Raw genomic sequence first — 23,842 nt, 5'->3', positions numbered from 1 at the left:
TTGTGCTAGAATGAAAAGGTTGGCTTGTCAGCTCAGAAATACTGAGTCCTGTGTCTGTTCACAGATCTAGTGTGGCATACTTGGACCGAGCCATCCGTGGACTAGCATGTCCACATGCTTCATCTGTTCTGGGTAGGCATGTCCTCCTTGAAGGCACTTGCTTCTCTTTCAGTTGCCCAGAGTAATAGATGTCCAAGGTGGACTGTCACAGATAATGGTTGCTTGCTTTTATTAGATGTTTAAAGGCAAGATAGCTAAGTTAATCTTTGCTGTAAAAGCTCTATTTCAGCCTTTGGAGATAAGACTGTCTCTGCTAAGCAAGAGGATCAGGATAAGCAATCAGTGTTCCAAAATAGGAGTACTGGAAATTCAACTAGATTGAGGGTGTAAAACATGCAGTGAAATGATTGTTCTTCATTTGGAACTTAAGTTTTTTTAATTTTCTTTTTTATTCTATCTCTCTTCCAGTGTAATTATTTAAAAAAGAAAAAGCTGTTAGAGATGTTGCTTGAAGCTTTCTTAAAACTTGTTTGCTATGCTTTGTGTATTGACAGCTAGTGCAAAGATTGGAGGTCTCTGTTACAGAACTAATGATACATCACTCCATCCAAGGAGTTAATGGTATTAGTACCCTTTTTTCACCCAGTGGATGTAATTGTTCTAGCCTGCATAGATCAGCAGTAAGCTTTAGTTTTTCAAGCAGGTTTGCTACAAATATTATTCCATTTCTTCGGGTAGATGGAGGAATTGATCATTACCGAACTTTTCTACCTCTCCTGTGTGAATCTTAGTAGCTTCTTTCAGACTGGAAGCAGTCATGGAAAGAAGCATAGAATGGTTTGGGTTGGAAGGGACCATGAAGGTCCAACCCTCCTGCAGTGAGCAGGGACATCTTCAATTAGATCAGGTTGCTCAGAGCCCCAGCCAACATGACCTTGAATGTTTCCAGGGTTGGGGCATCTACCACTTCTCTGGACAACCTGTTCCAGTGTTTTACCACCCTCATTGTAAAAAAGTCTTCCTAATATCTAGTCTAAACATCTTCTCTTTTATTTTAAAACCATTACACCTTGTCCTATTGCTACAGGCCCTGCTAAGAAGTTTTTCCCGATCTTTCTTATAAGCCCCCTTTAATTATTGAAAGGCTGCTATAAGATCTTGGCAGAGTCTTCTCTTCCCCAAGCTGGAAAACTCCAACTCCCTCAGCCTTTCTTCACAGGGGATGTGCTCCAGGCCTTTGATCATTTTTCAGCCCTTCCTCTGGACCCACTCTAACATGTCCATGTCCCTCCTGTGCTGAGAGCTCCAGAGCTGGACACACTACTGCAGTATGGTCTCACGAGAGCAGAGTAGAGGGGCAGAATCACTTCCCTGCTTCCCAGGAATCTGAGAGGCATACATTGGTCTTCTGCTGTTGTTACAAAGAATTTCCAAGATTGCTCTTAACTTACTTCACTAACCAAACCAGCCATTTCTCTGTGTCCCAGTTGCCCTGGTCACAAGCTATTATTAGTTAGATAGTTTTCTCCTGCTTCAGCAAAATGTTTATTTATGTGGCCTGGAAAAATAAGTAAACAAATATAAAGCAGAGAAGGGAATTAGTTGTTGGAGTCTAATTCTTATCCTTTGGACAAGCAGGGAGCCAAGTTATCCCTGACTTTGCTTAAAGAATTAGATCATACGTCTCCTTTGTGCATGCACAGAAAGCAGTTCAGAATTAAAGCTGTCTCAATAGATTTGACTCTGATCCTCTATAAGGATGCCTAGAGGGAAGGCTGCCTTATATTTTGCTGATGAGGGGTAGTTTGATTAGAATGATTGTGAATGTCCCCCTCATTGCAGGGTGAAGTATGTTCTCTGGTATGACTGACCAATCCCATAAGTTTTTTTCTGTTTATTTTTTCTGCTATTTTCGCTACCATCACATCAGAACTTTTAATGAGGTGACAAATTCCAGATGCTAGAACCTGCATGTTTCTAATCCTCTCCTTTCCAGGCTCTGTGGCACGTTTATAAAGCACAATTTTTTTTGGGGTATAATTGGAAGCACAGGTTCACAGCAATAGAAATACCAATGCTAATGTCACTGGATTAGTTATGTAGTCACCAACAGGCAGAGGACCGCTTGACTTGTAGGGGGAAAAAAAGTTTAGCTGATATCTAATACTGGGTTGACGTTATTTCATTTCATCCTGTTGGATTATTGTATATTGATTTTTTTTTAAAAAAAATAATGTGATAATCTAAGAGAAGTAGTAAGGCAAATACCTAGTTATATTCCTATCAGGATATAACTCGGGTGGGAAGGGTTCTCAGGAGACCTCCAGTCCAACCTCCTGCTCAGAGCAGGGTCAACCATGAGGGCAGACCAAGTTGCTCAGGGCTTTAACCATTTAGGTCATGGGAAAACTCCAGGGAAAAAGATGGCACAGTCTCTCAGGGCAATATGCTCTGCTGCCTGCCTGTCCTCATGGCAGGTAAGTTTTGCCACATACCAAGTCAGAACTTCCACTGTCTGTTGTCCTCCCACCCTGCTCCACTGGGGAGATCCTGGCTCCGTCATCTCCTTCTGGGTACTAGCAGGCTGCTCTTGGGTCCCTCAGGAGCCATTTCTTCCCTAGACTGAACAAGCCCAAGTCCTTCAACCTCCCCTCGTGGGGCAAGGGCCTATCTTGATGGCCCTTTGCTAAGCTCACTCCTGTTTATCAATTTTATTCTTTTTACTGGAGATGCCAAAACTAAATGTGGTATTTTAGATGTGGTCCAACAAGTGCTCAGAGAAAGGTGATAGTTACTTCCCTTGATCCACTGGCTAGGCTTCTGTTGGTGCAGTGCAGCATGCTGTTGGCTTTTATTGCTGTCATGGCACACTGCTGGCTCATGTTCAGCTTGCTGTCTACTATGGCCCCTAGGGCCTTTTCAGTAGAGCTGCTCTGCAGCCAGCAAGATGTTCATCCTTCCTTCAGGCAAGACTTTGCATTTGGTTTCATTCAGTTTCATGAGGTTCCTGTCAGGCCATTCATACAACCAAGCAACCCCTACCCTTGAGCTCACTGACTGATCCCCAGTTTGGTGCTATCTCCAAACTTTGTGAGAGTATTCTGTCCCCAATTCCATCAATGTGCTAGTCAACAATATACAGACCTCTGTGGTACTACCAGCGATTACTTCATACTCTCTAGGGAGAGTCTGACCCATTGACCGCTGCCTTCTGAGCCTTACCATCCAACAATTTTTTTTTCTTTTTACCCATCTAGTTGTCTGGCTGTCCAGACTGTAATGTCTGAAGACGGGTAAAAGAATATTGTTGGAGTCAGTGTGAAAAGCCCTGCTGAAGTTGAGGTAAATGACATCTGCCACTCTCTGGCTTTTCCACATATAATGTCACTGCCGGTGTCATGGTAGAAGCTCTTCTTGCTGCACTTGGTGTCCCTTGCAACTATCCATTGTAGGTGAGGTTTGTCTTTCCTAACATCACACCTACCTGTGCATATGATTTCTAAACTCCTCCTTGGTAGCCTGTACCTACTTCCACCTCCTGAATACTGAATTTTTTCATTGGAGCTCAGCCATGGGTTCTGTATCTGTGTATGTTTTGACTGTTCACTGGTGTACCATTAGGTGAAGGACCTCCAGAAACAAACTTAGTAACTTTCTCTGGAAGAAAATGTTAATCATTGCTGCTGTTAAATACGTCAAGAACGGAATAAACATAGGGTAGTGCTGTCCTGTAATCTCTTCTAATTCTTCTCTGAAGCAGGACCTGAAAAGCATGTGTGTTAAATGGTGGAAATAATGTATTTTTAGACTAGTATGTTTCTGCTGTAGAAAGTAGTTTACTGCATACGGCAGACAGCTGCACGTGTATACATTTCTGTTAATTAATTCTGTTTAATTTTTCTCTTAGAAATAGTATAGGAATTTAATGTAAGCCTTAAAAAAGGCATGTTTGCTAACATTCTTCATGTTTAAAATATGTTCCTGCCCTACATGGAATAGTTAATTCTTTTTCTTATTGTGGAGAAGAATGATCATTATATTCTGTTAGTGGTTTTTCATGGTTTCTGAAATTTCTTGTGGATTTCCACACACTCCTCTTTCTTTGCAGATTAAATTTTGTTGTCCTTATCACAGTCGTATTTATCTGGGTTTTGAATGTAAGCCTTTATGTGCTTGGTGGTCAGTCTAATAATAATTCGTGCAGTATCAAGGACCTGCAAAGTGTTCCAGACAAAACAATAAAAAAGCGATTTTTCTCCTGCTGTTATTCAGATAGCTTAGAGAGCACTTCTTCCATCCATGTGTGTTCAAGAGGCTGGAACCCCCCCCCAGTCTAGATACAGGGCATGTTGCATGACGGGAGCTATTTGATGTGCTCCACATCCTGTTATGTTTACTGCTTTAATTAAGTTGGCTTTCCTGATGATACACTTAGCTTTCCCATTGCAATTACAGCTGCATGAAGTGTCAGCAGGTGTGTGCTTAGGGCAGTAATCTAGCTGTTGATTTATTCTTCCATTTGATTTGAAGCCAGCATGGAGGAGCGAGAGGGGAGGCAGTGTAATAGTTTTACATGCTTCAAGGCACCTTGAATGGCTGGCACCGTACAGAAACGGAGACCTGGATTCAGGCCAGGGCCACCAATTTAGCAGTTAGCAGCCACAGGAAGGGCCTGTTTGCATATGTAGTTCAACACCAGAAGGTAAGTGCAGAGTTTGTATCAAAGGAAGACAACAGTAATTATCATACCATCTGTACATAAAGGCAAAAAACCCCAACTACCATTGCTCATTCCTGTGTGGCTTTGAACAATAAAGGTAAACAAAGGTCAAAACTAGCTTCAGTAGTCTATGGCCTTAAGGTGGTATGTTACTTGCTTCAAATAAGGGACTAGATGTCCCTTAATGTTGATGGATCTGTTGAGGTTGTAGTCCTGACTGGTGTTATCACCCAGCTGCTATACACCTTAGCATGCACTTGTATTTGCTGTGATGGATCAGTTTTCCAATGCACAACCTGGGGAGAATTAGGCTACCAAATTAACAATCCACTCAATTTGCTAGGAGTGTCTTGAGAAGGGGAGAGGGATATAATATCTCGGCCTTCACAGGCAATCAAGCAGGTGACTGACTTGATTTGAGGCTCTTGAGTGATTTTGGAGTCAGAGGTTGACCAGGCATGGGCAGCTTATTCTGGGGAATATACAGAAAAAGGAAAAGAGGGCAGTCTTTATCATCTCATGGAGTGCTCCACTGAAACCAGATGCTCCTCTGGCTGAGGTGGAGCAGGGGGACTCCCACCTCCCTCTCATTTCCAGAGTATGCAATAACCACAGTTGTGTCTTACCATGAACGTGCCTCAGTTTTTCCTGTTGAGGCTGTTTGATGTTAAATACTCATCAGAACTTCAACTATTCCATGTACCAGGCAAGAATGCTAATGTGAGGCTGAGAATCAATTTCTTTTGGCTTCCTCTCAGTGGTACAACAAGACTTATACATAGTTTGAGTTTCAGCAGACAGCCACAAGGAGCACATGATCCCAAAGTCATCTTGAAGCTTCTAACCCTTCCTGGATAGGGGGACCATGAATTAAAATTTTGAAAGACTTGGTGGCGCCTAACTGTTGGTCATTAGTACCCATGTCCTCTCCATTTGATCGGCGGCTTGGTGAAGGAAAAAAAAGTTTCATTTTGCATTAGTATGCTAAATTCAGGCAGATAGCAAATTTGTGGATACCCATCGCCCCGTGCCAGCAGAGCACTTATAATTTCCCAAGGCAGCAAATGGATGCAGTAGGACCGATCGCCCACTGGGAGCAACTTAAGATGCGAAGAACTAATTGTCTGTTTAATAAGGTGCCCGATGATTAACTAGAAGTCCTTGTTCCTGTTGGTATAAGAAATTTACAAACCAAATTAAACCTCAGATTATTTATGGCTTGTTTTTGCCAGAACCTTAAACTATGTTGTTTCTGTGCTTTGTTCTGCAAAAGAAAGGTGTGCAGCCTATACTGAAAAATAGTTAGTAAAGGTACCAGACACTGCCACTGGAGGAAGCTCAAACCACAACGGTTCTTCTGACACAGGAGAAGCAGAGAGAATTTCTAGATGGTTGTGTGCTGGCCAGAAAGCCACATGGTGAGACTTGCTGCCTTCTCAGACAACAAGGAGAGTCCCTCTGTAGACTGGCTGTGCTCTTGGATTCCGAGAAGAGAGGGCAGGGGTTATGGCAAGCCATTGGTTAGCAGGATGCTTGTAGAAGGGTTGGTTTGACAGAGGCGGCTGAACAAATACTTCTCATCCCATCACAAGAGGAGGAGGATTTACTGTATTCTGCTGAGTTCTTGCACAGAAACGGTGTTTATAGTCTCTTCATCTAAAGACTAGTTGAGAAATAATCCTTTTTTTCAGCTGTTGCCTGCTCTTGTTTTTCACATCTGTGTGACAGGAGCCAAGTATCTTGTCTCTTTGTAGGAGATTTTAGTTGTGTCAAAGCAGACAGAAACAGTATTTGCTCAGATTAGATTCCTGTCTCTGTTGTTTCTGCTCTGTATTAAAAATTGACCTGACAGCCCCTTTCCTCCTTTTTGACTTGTTTTCTTATGTAGTTAAGGGCTGGGTGATTCATCAGGTACCCTGGTTAAGGGCTGGGTGATTCATACAGGTTACTGTATCTGTAGTGCTTTTCTGGGTACCAGCAGCAGTGTTTTACTCTCAAGTACACGTTTCACTGAGGTCACAGCTGCATTCATCTATGAAGCAGCTATATATATATATATATATTTTTTTTTTTTACATATATATATAGTTATTTATTTGCCAAAGTCAGCCCTACATTTTACAACGCACTATTCTTTCATGTGCTGAGAGATCACTTTTGCTATGTATGAGAAAAGAAGACCGAGGCTAGAAAGCAGCCTGTCTGGAAAGTTGCCTGTCACTCTGCTCCACCAGCCAAAGACCTGGCCTGTGTTACTGCTCCTCAAGCATTTAAGTGAGTGCCTGTGGAGGGATGTGGCCTTTGTGTTGCAGCATCTTTCTGGAGAAAAGTTAAAACACTTTGGGACTAAGAAGTATTTACTTGTGAGGAACTCCTGAATGCAGAGTTGGACTCTGTATTTCATTTTCCATATTCAGTGGGCTGCTGTAGGAAAATGGATTCCTTGGGATAACCTCTCCACTGTGCTTTTAGCATTAAGCTCCTCTGGATGTCTGGTGGTTTTCCCTGTATATATACTCAATACCTGGCTCTTTCCTTACGTAGCAGTACAGGCAATAGTTTTGCTTTGAAGTCTGCTTTTTATTGTAATATGGAAATGCATATGCAGAATATTCTGAAATGCATCAATCAATGATTAAATCAGCTTGGTAGAAAAATAACTCCCTCCTTTTTAGTTATGTGGTACAACTTCCACTGATCATTTTCCTTATTCCTCCTCCTTCAGGTCTGAGTCTTGTGGCAGTGCAGTCCTGTTGAACTCAGTGGCATTACTCCCACTTGATAGCAAAGCCAAGGCTCTGAGCTTCATCAGAATTGTTTCTGCTAGTCACTTTGTGGTGGCTGCCAGCTTTTTTTTGTTTCATGGCTCGTTTGATTAATTTCTTTGTTCAGCATCACTGTTATCCTGGAGCTGAGATCCAAGCGGATTAAATTTTTTTTCTTTTTTTTTTTGTTTTACTTTTTTTGTCCTAGAACAACTAAATACATATGCACACTTCAGCTGTCTGCCTTCATCTGTTCAAGAGTAGCAGACCTGAGCCTTCTGGCTTTGAGGGCTCAGCACTGAGTTTGCCTGGAGATGACCTCGTCTCAGCAGTCCATCCCTTCTAGTTCTTGTGACCGCTTGTGGTACTCCTTCTGGTTTTTTTGCAAGAGCAAGGATGAGGACCACAGCTAGGACTTCCTTAGTGCCATCCGATACTACTAGCTTTTCCCTCAAAAATCTTTCTTTTCTGTCCTTAGTTTTGTTCTGTTGCTATATCCCCCTTCTTGACTCCCTCTGGTTTTGCCTCCCTCACTTCAAAAACTGCCAGTGCCTCTTGTATTCCAGTCAATCCCAGCTTGCTTCATAAATCTTACACATAAACGCAACAATCCTTTAATCCGTGACTGGCATGCAACCTTTTTTGGAATTAAAGTCAAGCTTGACTTTGTCTTGAGGATACTGGTTAGAAATCACACAGTTAGCTGTATCTGATTGTTGTAGGGGTTTTGTGGTTTTCTTTCACCTTCCTATCCTCTGTCTCTGTGTCTACAGTAGGGTTTCTGCCACTACATGTCGATTAAAAAATTATGTTCTGTTTTTCTATTCAAAAGACACTGCTGATCAAACATTTTAAATGTTGAATCAGGTTTTGGCACATACGATGCAAACAAACTAGAGAGGAAAGCCTAAGAACACTGCAGCCTACAGTGTTGATGGGAAATACCCACCTTGAGTGAGGACAGGGAATGTGTTCAAACCACTATGGCCATATAGTCTACTGAAGACTGTAATCCATGCTTTAACTCTGTTTTCTCCACTTTTCAGCAAATGCCAATCAGGGAATTATTTTCAGATGTGGTTCTTGGCTGCTGCAGCTCTGTTAAGAGGGGCCTTGTTTTGTTGTGTAGATGCAGGTATAAACAGAAAAGAGCTTCTCGGACCATTTCATTGAGCAGTTGTTATCTACAGAATCCGTGCAAGTACAGGGTTTGTTCACAGGGTTTGAGTCATGCTGTATATCCTTAGATGAAACTTCACTTGCCCAGTAAGGAAAGTTCAGTGTCATGGTTTAAGTGTGAATTCACAGCCCGTTGTTGTGATCTGACCCACAATGTAACTTTGATCTCTAACACAGCAGTTCCGTGGTGTGATAGCAGTACAAGTCACTGGACATGCAGATGCATTCATTTCGCTTCACTGAATAATGAATGAAAAGATGTAGCTTCTAAATTTTAAATCACATTGCAGACAGTTTTCAAAGGAAAGACCATGTGCTTGGTGAAGCTGCAGATTAGCAAAGCAGCTAATGGATCATGTCTTATCCTACCTAATTGGTTAGCTTTTGATCAATGAAACAAGCATTGCCCTAGGGAAATGCAGTGCTCTGGATCATCATTGATGTGTGAAAGAGGGAAATTTGCTTTAGAAAAGTATTCTGTAGGGGATAAACTTGGTCCAGTTCAGATTGATAGTAAGGTTCATTCTTCTTCAACTAGCGTTGGGTACAGCCGCTTCTCTCTATACAGCAGAGCCAAAGCATGAGTGTAATTTGAAGAATGTGTATACCAGTTAAATAAATATGTGTTTGTGTGCTTAATTGCTTTTTTATGAACCAGAGTCAACTCTCCTGGGATTTGCTGTCAGGCAGTAAGAGATAGTACATCAAAGACTGATTATACTTAAGCATGTATGTTACTCCATTAATAAGCTAGTTTTACTGTTGCCTTTTGTCTGCCAATAAATATGGCTTTTGTAAGTAAGTTAATTTTCTTGTAATTAGGATCAGCGTTGTCAGAGTTTTGTTTTGTTTTTTCATAGCCCATTGAATCAAGAACAAGAGATCAGCAGAGCTTCTACAGAACCCTGATAGCAGTATCAGCATATGGGCCATTTGTTCTTCCAGTCTTTTTTAATGCTGCTATCAAGTGGTAGGGAATACAAACAGCAGGTTCTTATCATGGCATCATCCTTCGTTCCAGGCTCCTACATATGGGTACATTTGTCCATACACAGGAATGCAAAATAAAGTGCCTGTTTCGTTTTATGGGTAAAAAGTGAAAGAGTTACTAGTGTCACATCTCAGAGGGATGTCCTTTCAAGTCATAATACTGGTTTAGCTTCGAAGATCCACCCAGCAAATGCAGTGCTTACCACTGGATGAGTTGTTTCAGAAAGCTTACTGGCTCTTAGGAAATGGAGCTTCTCTGAACAAAGCCATAATGAGATATTCCTCCATCCTTTGGCAGTCATCTGTGTAGGAGGCAAAACTTATCTTTGATGCCTTGCTTGTTTGCCTTTCAATGGTCTCAAGAGCTTCATAAACATTCAGCAGCTGAGCTTTCTGTCTTCCAACTGGTATTTTAGTCCTCTTTTGAAAGCAAAAAAGCTAAGCCACTGAGAATTTAAAAATGGTACTGACTTGTAGCCTAGATGACTTAGACATTAAAAATAAAAAGTAAATTCAGGTACTATACTCCTTGTACAGATGCTGTTTTAATTCTGGTGGTTCGTATGACTGTAATTCTATATTATAAAATAGCCTTTTCCTGTTTCTTCTGGCTCTGGAGAAAACAGATGCAAAATAAGCAAGGCAAGGATGAGCATGAGGGGAGGCCTATGTGCACCCTCCCTGGGCCCTCTGTTTTAGTTTACCTTTTCATACAAGATAAGCTCTTGGGGCTTGATCTGGGAAATGGCTTTGGGGCCAGAGGCCAGCCTGGTGCATCTGTCCTGCTTGTGGTCAGGTGTAGTTGTGTAGGCTGTCACAGTCAGTGTGTGGAGGCAGAGGTAATGACTGCTCACATCTCCCAAATGCATTTTTGTTGGGCCTTAATTGCCTCAAGAAAGGCTTCTAGATTTATGGGCTCTGTTTTCTCTCTGCTCTTCTGGCCCAGCAGAGTCCTTGCTGTGCAGTATCAGCAAAAGAAGCAAGTGCCCATCAACTCAATGCCACCAGACCTCACAAGAACAGTTGTTAGGGTCCTGTCAAACTTTAAAGAAGACAGGTTGAAGATGGGTTGCTTTCAGGTTCAGGGGCAGCAAAGTGGGTGTTTTCTCTTTTGGCATGAGCAACTTACTCAGGCACTCAGTTTGAGACTAAAGCAGAGTATATTAATTGACCTTGCCTTGCTGATCACGTCAGATCTTCTGGCTTGCTTAAATAAATCCTGCCTACTTGTCATCAGAAGAGCATGTAACTGTTTTCACTTGCAAAACAACTGATTATATATCCATAGAGCATCCTCTTCTGGCCTCAATTAGAGGCTGAAGTCTATGTGACTTATGCATTTTATGAGTGAAGGCTTGTTAATTGAGCGTGTAAATGTGTAATTGTCTGTACAATTACCCAATTGATTTTTTTTTTTTTTTTTAGCTTTGCATACAAATATGGGAGCACAGTCATGTAGCTGGCCAGATTTTCCAAAACCAGATACTTAATTAAATATGTGCATAGAGCATACAGATGTGAACACTCTTAAAAAGATAAATCTAGTTGTGGTAGCTTCCTATCATCTTTTGGTATATGGATATGCTAATCTAAATGTTTTCATCTGAGTCTGCCATGTACCGTAATTTCTGTGTTACTTCTGTCCTTTTTTCCTACTAAATACATTTCATTGGTTTGGGAAATGGCAGTGACCATAGAAATTGTTCAGAGGCTGCTGTTAATGTATGTGCTAGCTTTTAGTGAAGTGGTGTGTATTTTTGAGGTGGCTTTAAAAGAAGTCTGTAGAAAGGTAGGTAGTTTCAATAACATGCAAAAAGTTCCTTAATAGTGGTAGAGCTGTGCTATGGATGTCTACATGTGATTGACAAATTTATCTGGCCAAAGGCAGTCTGTTCTTATTCATAGACCCACAGAATGGCTGGGGTTGCACAAAACCCCTAAAGACCATCTAGTCCAACGCACTTGCAGTGAGCAAGGACATCTTTCACTGCATCAGGTTGTTCAGAACCGCATCCAACCTGATCTTGAACACATTCAGGAGGCTTTGCCTCCCAGGCTTGTGATGGTGTTGTAAATAATGCCTTGGGCGGGCGTGTAAAAAAGGTTGGAACTGGGGATGCTGTTTTAATCTGAATGAAAACTACTCCCCTATCACCCTTTTTTCTTTATTTCTCTGCAGATGTCGCTCCTATGAGGATTGCTGTGGTTCAAGATGCTGTGTAAGAGCTCTCTCTATCCAGCGACTATGGTATTTTTGGTAGGTCAAAGAATATGGGAATTTCATGTTTCTCCTGTTCTTGTCTTGTTTGTAGGACTTAAATCAGGGCACTGCCTGCCCCAGTATTTTAAAGTAAAGTAGGTACAAGTATGCAGTAATGTATATGTGTACATATAAATGCAAGACTTCAGCTTTTTGCTTATAAAATTCTCCCGATGTAGTGAGAAAACACTGCAACAGGAGGTCACTCATGTCAGACTGACCTTTCTGGCTTCTTCATCCTGCTGGTCTGTATAGGCAGGGTCCTGCTTTTATCCAAAATCGTTAAATTCCTTATGCCTGTCCTAGCTAATACCAAGTGGCAGTGTTTGTCCATTTTTGTTGGGCACTCACTTTTAAAGGAGGATTGCATAAGGAAAATTGTGCATTTATGCAGGGTTTAAGATATTTTTGCCAACTGAGTTGAGGCTTCAATTAAAAAGGAAGAGAAGTACATTTATGACTATGAGGATTTCATTGGAGGTGACAGCAAGGGAAAAGAAGGCAGGAAGATTTGAGCTTGTGAAATCAGCAGCTCAGTAATCTGGATAAAGCTTAAACTAATCACTGTTATATGCATAATGAAAAAATAAGGTAGATTCATTTTGGGGAGGAATTTAAGAAAGCACCTGAATAAAACCTTCTCATTACAGTAAAGAGAAATCAAAACGTCTCCTAGAAAACCTGCTTTCAGGCATTTTTATGTAGAATTTGAAGACTGCTTAAAATAAAAGCCTTCAAAATTGAAACAAATAAACACTGAAAAACAGAAGCCTGATATATACTATAATACAGGGATTTTCCAAAGTTGACTGTGGGATTTCAGTGTACAATCCTTAGTGATATAACTGAAGAGCTCTGCATCTCAGTCCCTGGGGTGACGTCGTAAATCTCTGTTTTCCTGTTCAGAACAAATCCTTTGCAGGAATGCTGCCAAAAGGGAATATATTAATATTGGCTCAGGGAAAGAGGACCTCCTTCTGCTCTTATTTCCACTGTAGAAACAAGAACAGAATTTGGCCCTTTGCATGAAATACCTCTCACTGCTGGGCAATGTCACGCTTTATCTCTTGGGCACCTGGGATTGCTCCAGAGGAGATAAGCATGGTGTGTAGGCTTGACTCTGGCCAACTTCAGTGGCCTCTGGCTAACTTTCATCCCTTTCAAAAGAGCACAGTTTTCATTACTTCCAGTTAAGGGTCCTGAAATGAGGTGGCAATTACAGGCAGAAGAACTATTTGGCTCTACTGGGGCTTGCATCAGTCACTAGCATACCTGAAAACTGATCAAGGAAATGCACTGAAAGTCACTGTCTCAAGAAGAAAATCTTCCAAAATGCCATTGTTTCATATGTTTCCATAGATCAGGGTGAGGGAATGATGAAGACAGTTTAGTCAGGCTGGAAAAGGAGCTGAGAGGGGAAGAACTTAAGCAAAATGATGTCCTTTTCCTTGAGAATGTATACTCCATCTGGGAAGCACAAAGAAGAGCTTGTCATCTTCAGTGCTGAATGTTTCAGCCTTCTAGATTAAGCTTAAATGCCAGCTACCATATTTCCTATGGGACACAAAATTACAGTGTTGAGTGATTTAAGAACACCTAAGAATTTTCTTTTAAGGGCAACTGAAGAAAAACAGTCGTTTTTGTATAGCCAGTCTCCCACAAACCTCCTGACCAGCCTCAATGCTGTAAAAACAAGGCTTGTGACCAAGAGATGCAGTTTGAAACTATGTACATGAAATTTCAGTTCAGCATGCTGGTGGCAAAGGTCAGGTATGAACCTGAATTTTCCAAATTTTCAAGGCCATTTTAGTTTCCGATTTGTATTTTACATGTGAGAAAATATTGGCCAATAGCGCTCCTTGATGAAGATGTGTTATATCCATAAATGCCCCAAGATATGACTATCTCAAGTGACATAGGCTTGCCCTCAAACGACAACGTATTTAAGAAACCAGATAAAACTCATAGGCTGGTGATTGCTAGATGATATTCTCTTTCTGTCAATGGACAGTCTGGGTTTGAGAGCTGCCTGAATGCAGGTGGATTTTGACTTGCTTCTTCTCTTTGCCTAGGTTCCTATTGATGATGGGAGTTTTGTTCTGTTGTGGAGCTGGTTTCTTTATCCGAAGGCGGATGTACCCACCTCCACTAGTAGAAGAACCTACTTTTAATGTGTCTTACACCAGACAACCAGTCAACACTGCATCAGGTCAGAGGCTGCTAAAAACCAAGTTTCACTGATTTCCTACATTTGCAAAAGCATTTTAAAGGGTGAGGTCAGGGGGTTTGGATGGTTGGTTTTTGGAAGCTGTAGGATTTGGACAAGGGATTGCACTGCACTTAAACCATGCATTCACCTCCTGTGATGAGTGAAGTCTTCTGCCTTCCAAACAATATAATTCGGCTGTTGTGTACAGAAGTGTTTCTGAAACCCAGGATGACAGGACTTTCAGTTCCCTTCTGTTGTGGTTCCTAATACCTCTACTGTTGTACGTTCATGCATAGAAGGATAGCAAGCTCTCACTTTGCAGCATAGACAAAATGGTAGGTATCCAAAGTGAACAGTGATGTGAACAAAGAGTTTTAATAAGGTTTATTATAGTTGGCAGAGGTGAAGGAAAATCTAAAATTTTTTCTTCCACAGTCTGGCTGTCTTGCAAGTCTTCTTGTTTTTTGTCTGCCTTCCATGCTCTCTGCTGCAGTTTTACTGCAGCAAAGTGGTCCTTCTCTCCTTGTCAGTCTCATTGCTCTCTAGTCAGCAATGGCTGTGACCATCAGGATGCCTAGCGATGGCTCCTCTGGCAGTACTGCTTTTAAGTTTCTTATCTATTCCCCTCTGGCTGTTAGATAGCTCCAATTGGGAAAGTCCACAAAATAAGACCTACCTATAAGCAGAAGATGTTTGTGCCTTACGGGTGCATTTTGAATCTGACTGCCTCTTGTTGGAAGACCTTCTGCAGTGTTGAGGTTATATCTGAGTGCACACTCAGGTGCTTGCTGTCTCCCTGCCTCAGCAAGGCCAGTCTGAGACGTTTTATACCACTCTCCTGATTGCATAAGCCAGTGTGAATTTATGCCAGCAAAAGCACATATTTACATCCATGCAGGTACACTTGGTACTCTCACACTTTTCCGCCCAGGCTGTCATTTAGTCACACGTTGCACTAGGGAGAGATGAAGCCAGATAATAATGAGCTTTTCTGACAAGTTTATTGAATTGATGGTTTGATTTTTTGTTTCATACTGGCTTGGAAGTGAAAATATAGTTGATTATTTTGTGATGGGAAGGAGGATTTGTGAAAATTCCTGTCTTCAACCTCTTTATCAAAAATCATCTTCTGAACTATTACAGCTCTGTGCAGTATTGTGGCTGCCTCAAGACAGCCTCCTTTGAAAAGTGTCCTAAAACTGTTTCTAACAAGCTGTGACAATGAGAATTGTGCAGAGATGCAGCAGACTCTCCCTGCTGTCACACTGGCTGTTGCACACCTGTGTACTTTGTGCAGACTTTGGAAAAGCTCATTCTTGCATCCTTAAGCAGGCACTCATAGCCAGGCATTCCTCCTCTCTCTCACAGTTCTAAATATATAAAAAGATATTACAGACACAAACATGACACTTTATTCTTGCTCCTTTTATTTAAATCCTAGGAGGGTTTTTAGGGCTTCCATTCTGGATCTGTTTTTCTGCTTGACTGAACAAGCATTTCCACAAAGAGTATTTATTTTTCAACAGCGGAGGGTTGGGAGGGAGTCAGACTAACTAAACTAATATTTTTAAGCCTGAGAAATAACCTCAAAATTATGTGAACAGGGAACATCTTTGGCTGGATTGGCAAATACCAAATTTAATTTTAGAGCATGGTTTTATTTTTTTCATGACACTTGATGGAACATGAATTGTGGGGAAATATAAAATAAGTACAAGCCCTTTGATGCTTATGCCACCTGCTTCCAGACAGTTACTGTTACTTGAAAGCTTCAGGTTCTGAGCTAACCCCACCAAACTTTTGTTTTAAACATTTTTCTCCTAGGAATATTCAACAGCAATAGGAATTAGTGGTCAACTAAATTCTCATTTTCTGCTAGCTCCTTTTCCAGATTTGGTAGAAGCAGCCTGTTCACTGTAGTGGAGATGGAGCTCTTGAAACATGGCTCCTTGCCCATCGCTCTTAGTCCCTGCAGAGGTAATGGCAGCATCTTCTGCCATCCCAGCAGCAGCCTGGAAGCAGGAATGCTTTTCCTGTGGGCCTGCTGGGGAAAATGTATTAAACATCTGACCTACAAGCAACATTTTGCAGATTTGGTGGTATCTTTTGCTTCAACCCAGGCCTCTATAGTCCCAGACTGGCAGTTCAGGTACTAGAAAAGGTTGAGTCCCTCTGTAGACACTTAGCAAATAGTTAACTCAGTTGGTCCCACAAGGAAGTTGATATTCAGATGTTGTTTTCTGATGTGTTTAATGTTCTAAAAAAATATCTCAAAAGATTGTCAACACTTGCACCCTCCCCCTCCCCATTCAATAATAATAATAAACGGAATTTTTAATGAAAACAGTTATTATCCTAAAGAGCAAGCTGCAGTGAGTTCCCTCACTTTCTCCCATTTCCCCATGCAGATGAAACTACAGAAATGCAGAGTTTTAACTTGAAACCAAAAATGTTTAAGAAAAAGCCTCAGCAGAAGGTATTAGCCCATACTTCAGAGAAGTAAGACTCGACTCCTGCTCCCAGCCTGGCTTTCCCGCAGCTGTGTGCTGGTGCTATATATGGAAGCAGAACAGGGGCTTCTTGTTGCTGTGCAGAGGAAGAGAGGCTGCGGAGCAGATCTCTCTACTCAGACAGGCAAAAAGAAAACTTATTGTGGTGGTGTGTTAAAAATGATTGTGTTAAGAGGGAAATATCTGTGTTCCCAATCTACTTTCCGTCCTCTTTGCTCCTGAGTGTCCAAACAAAGCTCCCTAGGCAGACTGCCCAGTCTCTGGGACACTTTGCAGCCGCATGCCTTATGCCCATGTGACATGTTTCAGGGATCAGTGTGTAGCTCCTTCCTCAATGCTTGAAGTATTACAGTAAAGGATGCTTAAAGCTTCAAGAAGCCTGTATTCCTTCTGTGTCAATACTAAGTCCTAGAGTCCCTAAGTCACAGAAAGGAATGATTGAAGGGAAAATCCCTTAAAGGCTGTGTCATTATAGGAAAAACAGACTAGTACCAAAAGAAGAAAACCTGTTGCTCAGCCATGACTTTTTTTTTCTCAGTCCAGCTTTATTTAAATAGGCGGAGAGAAAAAGAACAACATTAATGTCCCTCTTGAGATAGAACACAGACTGTGACTTTAGTTGCTGGAATTACATAAAGTAATCTTCAACCACCCGCTGTGATATCTGAGGAGGGTTAAACGTCACCTTTGTTATTCCTCATGGCAGCCGTCTCTGTTACTCCTCATGTGTCATGGCTAAGGAATTTTGCGTGTGATTGTACGTTTCCTTTCCTTGTCCCAGCAGTCTCCAACATAATTTCCGAAATTTAATCTGTTTGAAGCAGTCTCACCCCACCGTGTTAGTCAGCCATAATTGGCTTCAACTTGGCTTATTGCTTCATACACGTTTACTCATTAGCTGACTCGTGCCTAGAAGGGAATTTATCTATTGGAGATCCACTCCAGTTTATAGGCAGATCCAGTATGGCACAAAATGATCATAGAATCATAGAATGGTTTGAGTTGGAAGGGATCTTAAAGATTATCCAGTTCCAAACCACCCCCCGGTGAAGGGCAGGGATATCTTCCACCAGTCCAGGCTGCTCAAGGCCCCATCCAACCTGGCCTTGAACACTTCCAGGGATGGGGCATCCACAGCTTTCCTGGGCAACCTGTGCCAGTGCCTCACCACCCTTATTGTGAACAATTTCCTCCTTATATCTAGTCTAAATCTTCCCTCTCCAATTTATAGTCATTCCTCCTAGTCCTATCACTACATGCCCTTGTAAAAAGTCCCTCCCTAGCTTTCTTATAGTCCCCTTCAGGTACTGGAAGGCTGCTATAAGGTCTCCTCAGAGCCTTCTCTTCTCCAGGCTGAACAACCCAACCTCTCTCAGCCTGTCTTTGAATGGGAGGTGCTCCAGGTGAGCTATGAAGTCCTTTCATAAGATGACACTGGAGTCAGGGCTGCAGTGGAGATCTCTTTGCCCATCTGGGTCTACAAGCTCTCCTCTCTGCAGGCATGGCAGGTTTTTTGTCCATGGAATTGAGCAAGGCTTGCCATTTCCCCTTTCAAAGAGGAGCAGCTTGGGGCAGCAGTACCCTTTGTCTCACTAAATGGTTTACACTGCATGCAAAATCAAAACTTGTCAGTGAAATCTTAACAAGTGATTGTGAAACCCAGGCTCGCAGGTCTATTGGAATGGGTGAAAGGTGGTCTTCTAATAAACACTTTGAGAAAACTTCTCTTGAGTGTGCAGAGCAGCCTTTGGTAGAGCACAACCTGATGTCACTGCCATTGTTTATACCTTTTCTCTCCTTTTCTTTCTTTCAGGGTCACAACAACCTGGTGTGCCATATTACACAGATCCAGGTGGACCTGTGATGAATCCCATGGCTATGGCTTTCCATGTCCAGCCCAATTCCCCACAAGGAAACCCGGTTTACCCACCCCCGCCTTCCTACTGCAACACACCGCCTCCCCCTTACGAGCAGGTGGTGAAATCCTCCACATGAGGACTCTGTGGCTCTCTGACCTGACTGTGTGAGAAGAAGGTGCCATTGCAAAATGACCAAGATGGAGGGCATCTGCCCTTTTGAACACTTGCTAGTTCTCCAAGTCCTCTATCCCTCCCCTCCCTGCACCTTTCCTCATTAGAGTTACTTGCAAAGGGGTGATTTTTAAATTTTTTTTTTGTAGAAGTGGGTTTTTTCTTCGTCTTCAAAATGAGAGAAGTTGTCTTTGTAATGCTTTTAATGGAAACCTGTATTTAAAACCTGTATGTCTTTCTCTTTATTTATTGTTCGTTTCAGTCATGGGGTTAAGTGCATTGTGGCAGGCTACTGATAACAGTTATGCAACCTCAGAGTGATGGGCACTGCCCTAAGACCCCATAGCAGAAATGCCCTCATCTAAGGGAAATGACAAAAGAAAGAAGGTTGAAAAGGCAGGGCAGTGCTTTTATCAGAAATGGTAGCCACCATCTTTTTCTTACACGGTTTTCTTTTATGACTTGGTTCTGATGCACAACAGGCACGTGCTGCTACTCTGCAGTAGTGGAAAATCTCCACCTACCTCTTGTGTGGCACTGAAAGGCTGAAACATTAAATACATATATTGTACAGAAAAATTAGACAATGCGGCACTCAAAAAATAATCTTTCAAAAAATTCCCTAGTAGTTAAAAAAGTCATAAAGTCAACACCTAACCACAAACATATCACTCATATTCCTGATTCTCAGGTGCTGTGTCAGGGGCAAGATTGCATTGCATGAGCCCTTCCACGCAGATTTGTGAAAACCAGGCAGCCCTTGCCCACCCTCCCCCCCTCCCACCTCCCCGCACCCCAGCTCTTGCAGTCTCAGTACCCTTATGCTGGAGATTACAGTTCAGCATGTTTCCCAGTTAAGCTCTATCAGTCTATTACCAATGTTCTCAATTTTTATAGACCTAAATAAAGCATGTATTGGATGCCTAGTCTCCTATTCACATATGGGAGAGTCAGTCCTTCTCTTTACTGAGTGCCTTACATTGTACACGATCTGTTTGCACAGGTTGGGCTGGCCAGATCACTAAATCTTGTAGCCAGCTCAGGAGTGAAGTGTTGGAGATGACTGCCCAGTCTCCTGGAGCACAGGATCAGAGGAGTTGCAAAATGCTGGCATCTGCTATGCAAGTACTGGTAAGGCTGTTTTGTGAAAGTTCATGAAGGTTCAGTAGGGAGACATATTCTACATGAAAACAGCTGCTGTTGAGTCAGAGACCTTCTTTCAATCTATTTGCTTTATCCCAGAAAAGTTCTGTTTTGGAGTGATCTGCAAGAGTGATCTGGCCTGGCTGTCCACTGCCATGAATCCCTTGAAATGCATCATCCCTTAGAGCCACCCTCTAAAACTGCAGAGGGCAGCAGATTTTTCTTGTTTTTCAAATGGTAAAGTACCATTCATGAAATAACTACAATATTCATAGAGAAGAAGACACTCATGAAAACTGGATGCTGAAGTTTGGCCTCATTTTTTCAGAAAGATGTAGTAGTTGTAGCACATTCACAGATATGGATGTATGATGATGATGGCATGAAGCTGGCTTGTGAAGCAGTTAATGGGGAGGTTGGAAAGCTGGTAGGACTGTAGCAGACATGATGCTTCTGGCTTGAAATGACTCATTGTGGCTGCTTGAAAGCAGAGTTGTTTGCCTCCAGGTGATTAGACACATCCATGGCTTTAACTGTCTTTACTTCTCATTCTCTGGGGTTTTTTTTTGTTGGATCTATTTATGAAGCTGTCAACTCTCATGCATGGTAGCCCTTTTGTGCACTATATGACCTTTGATAGCTGGAAAGAGCAGTATCATGAAATACTGAAAAGGGTTTAAAACATAAGTTAGCCTTTTTATGCCATCTTGTGTTTGGGCCAAAAGTAAAAACTCCTCTCACTATCTCTGAAGCTGTATTAAAAAATTACTTTTTTAAAAAGCAATTATTAGAAGTACCTTGCATGCTAACTTTGAGCCTTCAGCTTTGAAAAATACCAATATTACAGAATCACAGCAAATCAAGGGATATGAAGCATACGTAGCTTAATATTAATATTAATTTCTGTATTGCAGTTTTTTATTTTTTAAATTTTCTACTCCTTTCAATAGGAAGGAATATATTCAATATTCCTGCCATGCTCTGAAGCATTTATAAACCTTTCTAGAATCTTTCTAATGCTGTATTTCACTTTAGTGTTATGCCATTGTTGCTGAGGTTACAGAAATGGAAGATGTGAAATTGGTCAACGTAGCCATACATTGCCTTTATGTATTTCAATGCAGGCCAAGAAAAAGAAACTGCTGGTCTCACGTGCAACTTTGGCTAAGGGCTGCTATTCCCAAAAGCCATATCTTGACTTTTTAAACCTGGATATATTTGTGGCCCTAAATTTTGGCATTTAAAAATATATAAAGGATATTTTGTCTAGGTTCTGTTTCATCCTGAATCTGAATATCCACATTATAAGAAGAGTTTGAAACCTAAAAAATTAAAATTTAGTAATGGGTCTGAAACACTGACTGTAGCTTTTAAGTATAATATTGGAAATGAACTGGCTCATAGTGGAAGATTCCTCAGAGACTCTGTTGCCATTATAATTTTTATTCCCGTTTAATGTTTCTAGGCAAGTCTGACTGCTCTGAGACCTACTTATTCCAAATAGCAACAATAAGATTTTATGAATCTGAAAACAAGTTAGTTTGAACTGAGTTAAATTTGCAGTGGTGCCAGCACTCAGTTTCTGAATGTTAGCTCATAGGGAACAATGAAGTTATCTTATTGCAATTCAAAATTAAATAATTAAAACCAACCCTTCTCCCCTCTCCTCCTCTCTCCTCCCCTCCCCTCCCATTGTCTTTGATTTAGTATTAATGGAGAGAGACATTTTACTTAACTGCACTGGACCAGCACTCCAAGGGCCTTTTTTTTTTCCCTTTCTGAACTAAAAGAATCTACTTTAAATGGGGATTTGCTCCTCGCCAACCCAGGGTTCACTATCAAGAGTTTAAGCACATTTACACTTCTGACAGGCACTATGTATCTCACCCTGTGAATCAAAACCCCTTAACAACAATCAGTTTTAATTGCTGCTTCATTTCATCAAAATTACTTCTACTCTAATCCTTCCAATGCTTTTTCTTCAAGGAAGATCCTTTTTCATTTTCCACTTTAATGAAAATTCCTAGGCATTTTCGAGGGACCTTCACTGCCATGTTTGATTGCTCAGGTTTCATCATTTGTTTAGAATGACGCTGTATTTTTTTTAAGGAGTTTTGATTACTTGAACATATTTGACTGTCCAGAAGAATGAAGAGAAACAGAGTCTGACTGGGTTTCTGGGTAAAGAGGAATGCTCCAGGTACCTTGGATCATCCAGGCTGCTACTCAACCAATACACTCTACAGGGCATCTGCTTACAGTGACAAAAGAGGCCACAAGCAAATGTGGTCTGTTGTGAAGGGCTTGAGAAGACTTCAATGCCTTTGTGTAAGTTAGGAAAAAACATGTTCAGATATTTCCTGAGGCAGAGCTCTTGATGTTATGTAGCTAAGCACCTTTTGCTTTAAATTCTCCGTTAACTCACTTTGTATTTTGCAATAGCATTTCATAGCTCCCCTTGTTTCCAAGGATGCATTTTCAGGGTAGCATGTCAGGCTGATTTTACTCTGTGCTTTCAGCCATTGTTTTGCTTCCGCAATGGTGGGTTTTAAATATTTAAGATGCATTGCTGTTGTGATCATGGAACTGCAGGAAGAATTCAAAGGAGAAGTTTTTTTTCTTCATGGACAAGTGAAGGGGACAAATCTGGAAAATGTAAGACATCTCATTGCCTCCTGGCTGTGCATAAAAACGTGCTGCAATGGGAAATTACAGATCTCTATCTGCAACTTTATGCTGTTGAAAAGTAACTTTTATTCTGCTTTCCAAAGTAAAAGCGAAACTCTCAGGTACTGAGAATACTGTTAAAAGAAGCACATATTACTAAGCTGAGTGATGTGCTACTATGATGATTGCTAACAGGAAGAGTGAACACAACACCCAATAAGCAAGAAAGGAAAGACACTTCTTCATACTTGGAAAAACGTTATCTCCAGCTGAATTGAATAGTGAACTGCCTGCCAACTTTTATATATTTAGTGTAAAAAGAATTTAATTAGACAGATATATCCATCTACAATACTGTAACAAGCCAACCAACTCTTTTTTTTTTTTCACACATCGGAAATCTGTGCTGAAGTGTATCTCCCTGGAAGCCCACCTGCCTGACTGCACTGAAAGATTTACATCCTGATGATAACCAAAGCCATGAACAGTGAACACCCTTTTTTTTAACCTAAATTTATAATAATTAGATAGAAACAAAATCAAACTGCACAAATCTGAGGGCTAAAAAAACCTTTATTTTTTCCCCTTTTAAAAAAAAATAAATCAGCTTCCATACATACACAGGCTTAGACAGACAGAAGATTTGCCCCAAAACAACTGTTGGCATTTCTTCTCAGACACTTCCATAGTAAATGCTTCCCTGCACACACTACTTCCAGCCTAGGGAGACTTCAAGTTAATCTTGCAGCTCTCAGCCTTTAACTGAAAAGTATTGTTCATGTTAACCCTAGGACAGATTGGTGACAAATCACCAAATTTTCCAAGGTCAATAAAAGCTTTCTGTTTTCAAAGCTTTTCTCCCTAACCTACAATGAGAAATTTCCTCAAGAATTACTAACACAAGGTCACATTGAGATGCAGGAAAATACACAAACTAAAAGAGAACAGAAATGTATTGCTGCTTTCTCAAACTGAAATCAATGTTTCACACTTCTTTATACGGTAATAAAATTTGCAGACTTCTCAATATTTTGCTTCAAATTTTAGAGCTATTTCCTGTTGTGATTTGCAGTGTGTTGATTTCCTCAGTTACATCACCAAGGGGGACCATAGAGCAACACTTATTACTCTGCAGGCATTGCCATCTATCTTACCTTAACCATTTTAAGCATTATTTCAGGAACGACCACTGCCAATAACTCAGAAGCCACGCACCAGCACTTTGACCTTTTCAAAGCTTAGATGCTATCTCAAATTCTTTTGCATTTCAGAGCAACAATTCCTTGCTGTGTGGACTAAAACTCTTTACCATTCAGCAAGATAGGTGCAGAAAGGTACCTCCATTGTTCCTTCTCCTTACTGACCAGGG

General features: G+C 41.2%; 1 protein-coding gene across 2 annotated transcripts in view; it reads left to right on the top strand.

Moving 5' to 3' along the window:
• The window catches only part of VOPP1 (VOPP1 WW domain binding protein), a 65,457-nt gene extending 45,869 nt beyond the window's left edge, over window positions 1-19,588 (top strand). The window contains exons 3-5 of one of the 2 annotated variants that reach the window (XM_069859760.1): window positions 11,834-11,911; window positions 13,987-14,123; window positions 18,447-19,588. In XM_069859760.1, coding sequence (XP_069715861.1) covers window positions 11,834-11,911; window positions 13,987-14,123; window positions 18,447-18,628 — 397 coding nt within the window. In that variant the 3' untranslated portion in view covers window positions 18,629-19,588. The remainder of the gene's footprint in view (window positions 1-11,833; window positions 11,912-13,986; window positions 14,124-18,446) is intronic. The other variant, XM_069859759.1, reaches the window with a different exon arrangement.
• Window positions 19,589-23,842: the final 4,254 nt, after the last annotated feature.

This window comes from Phaenicophaeus curvirostris, chromosome 6, assembly GCF_032191515.1.
Source record: "Phaenicophaeus curvirostris isolate KB17595 chromosome 6, BPBGC_Pcur_1.0, whole genome shotgun sequence".
Lineage (NCBI taxonomy): Eukaryota > Metazoa > Chordata > Aves > Cuculiformes > Cuculidae > Phaenicophaeus > Phaenicophaeus curvirostris.
This window is presented reverse-complemented; position numbering and strand designations above follow the sequence as displayed.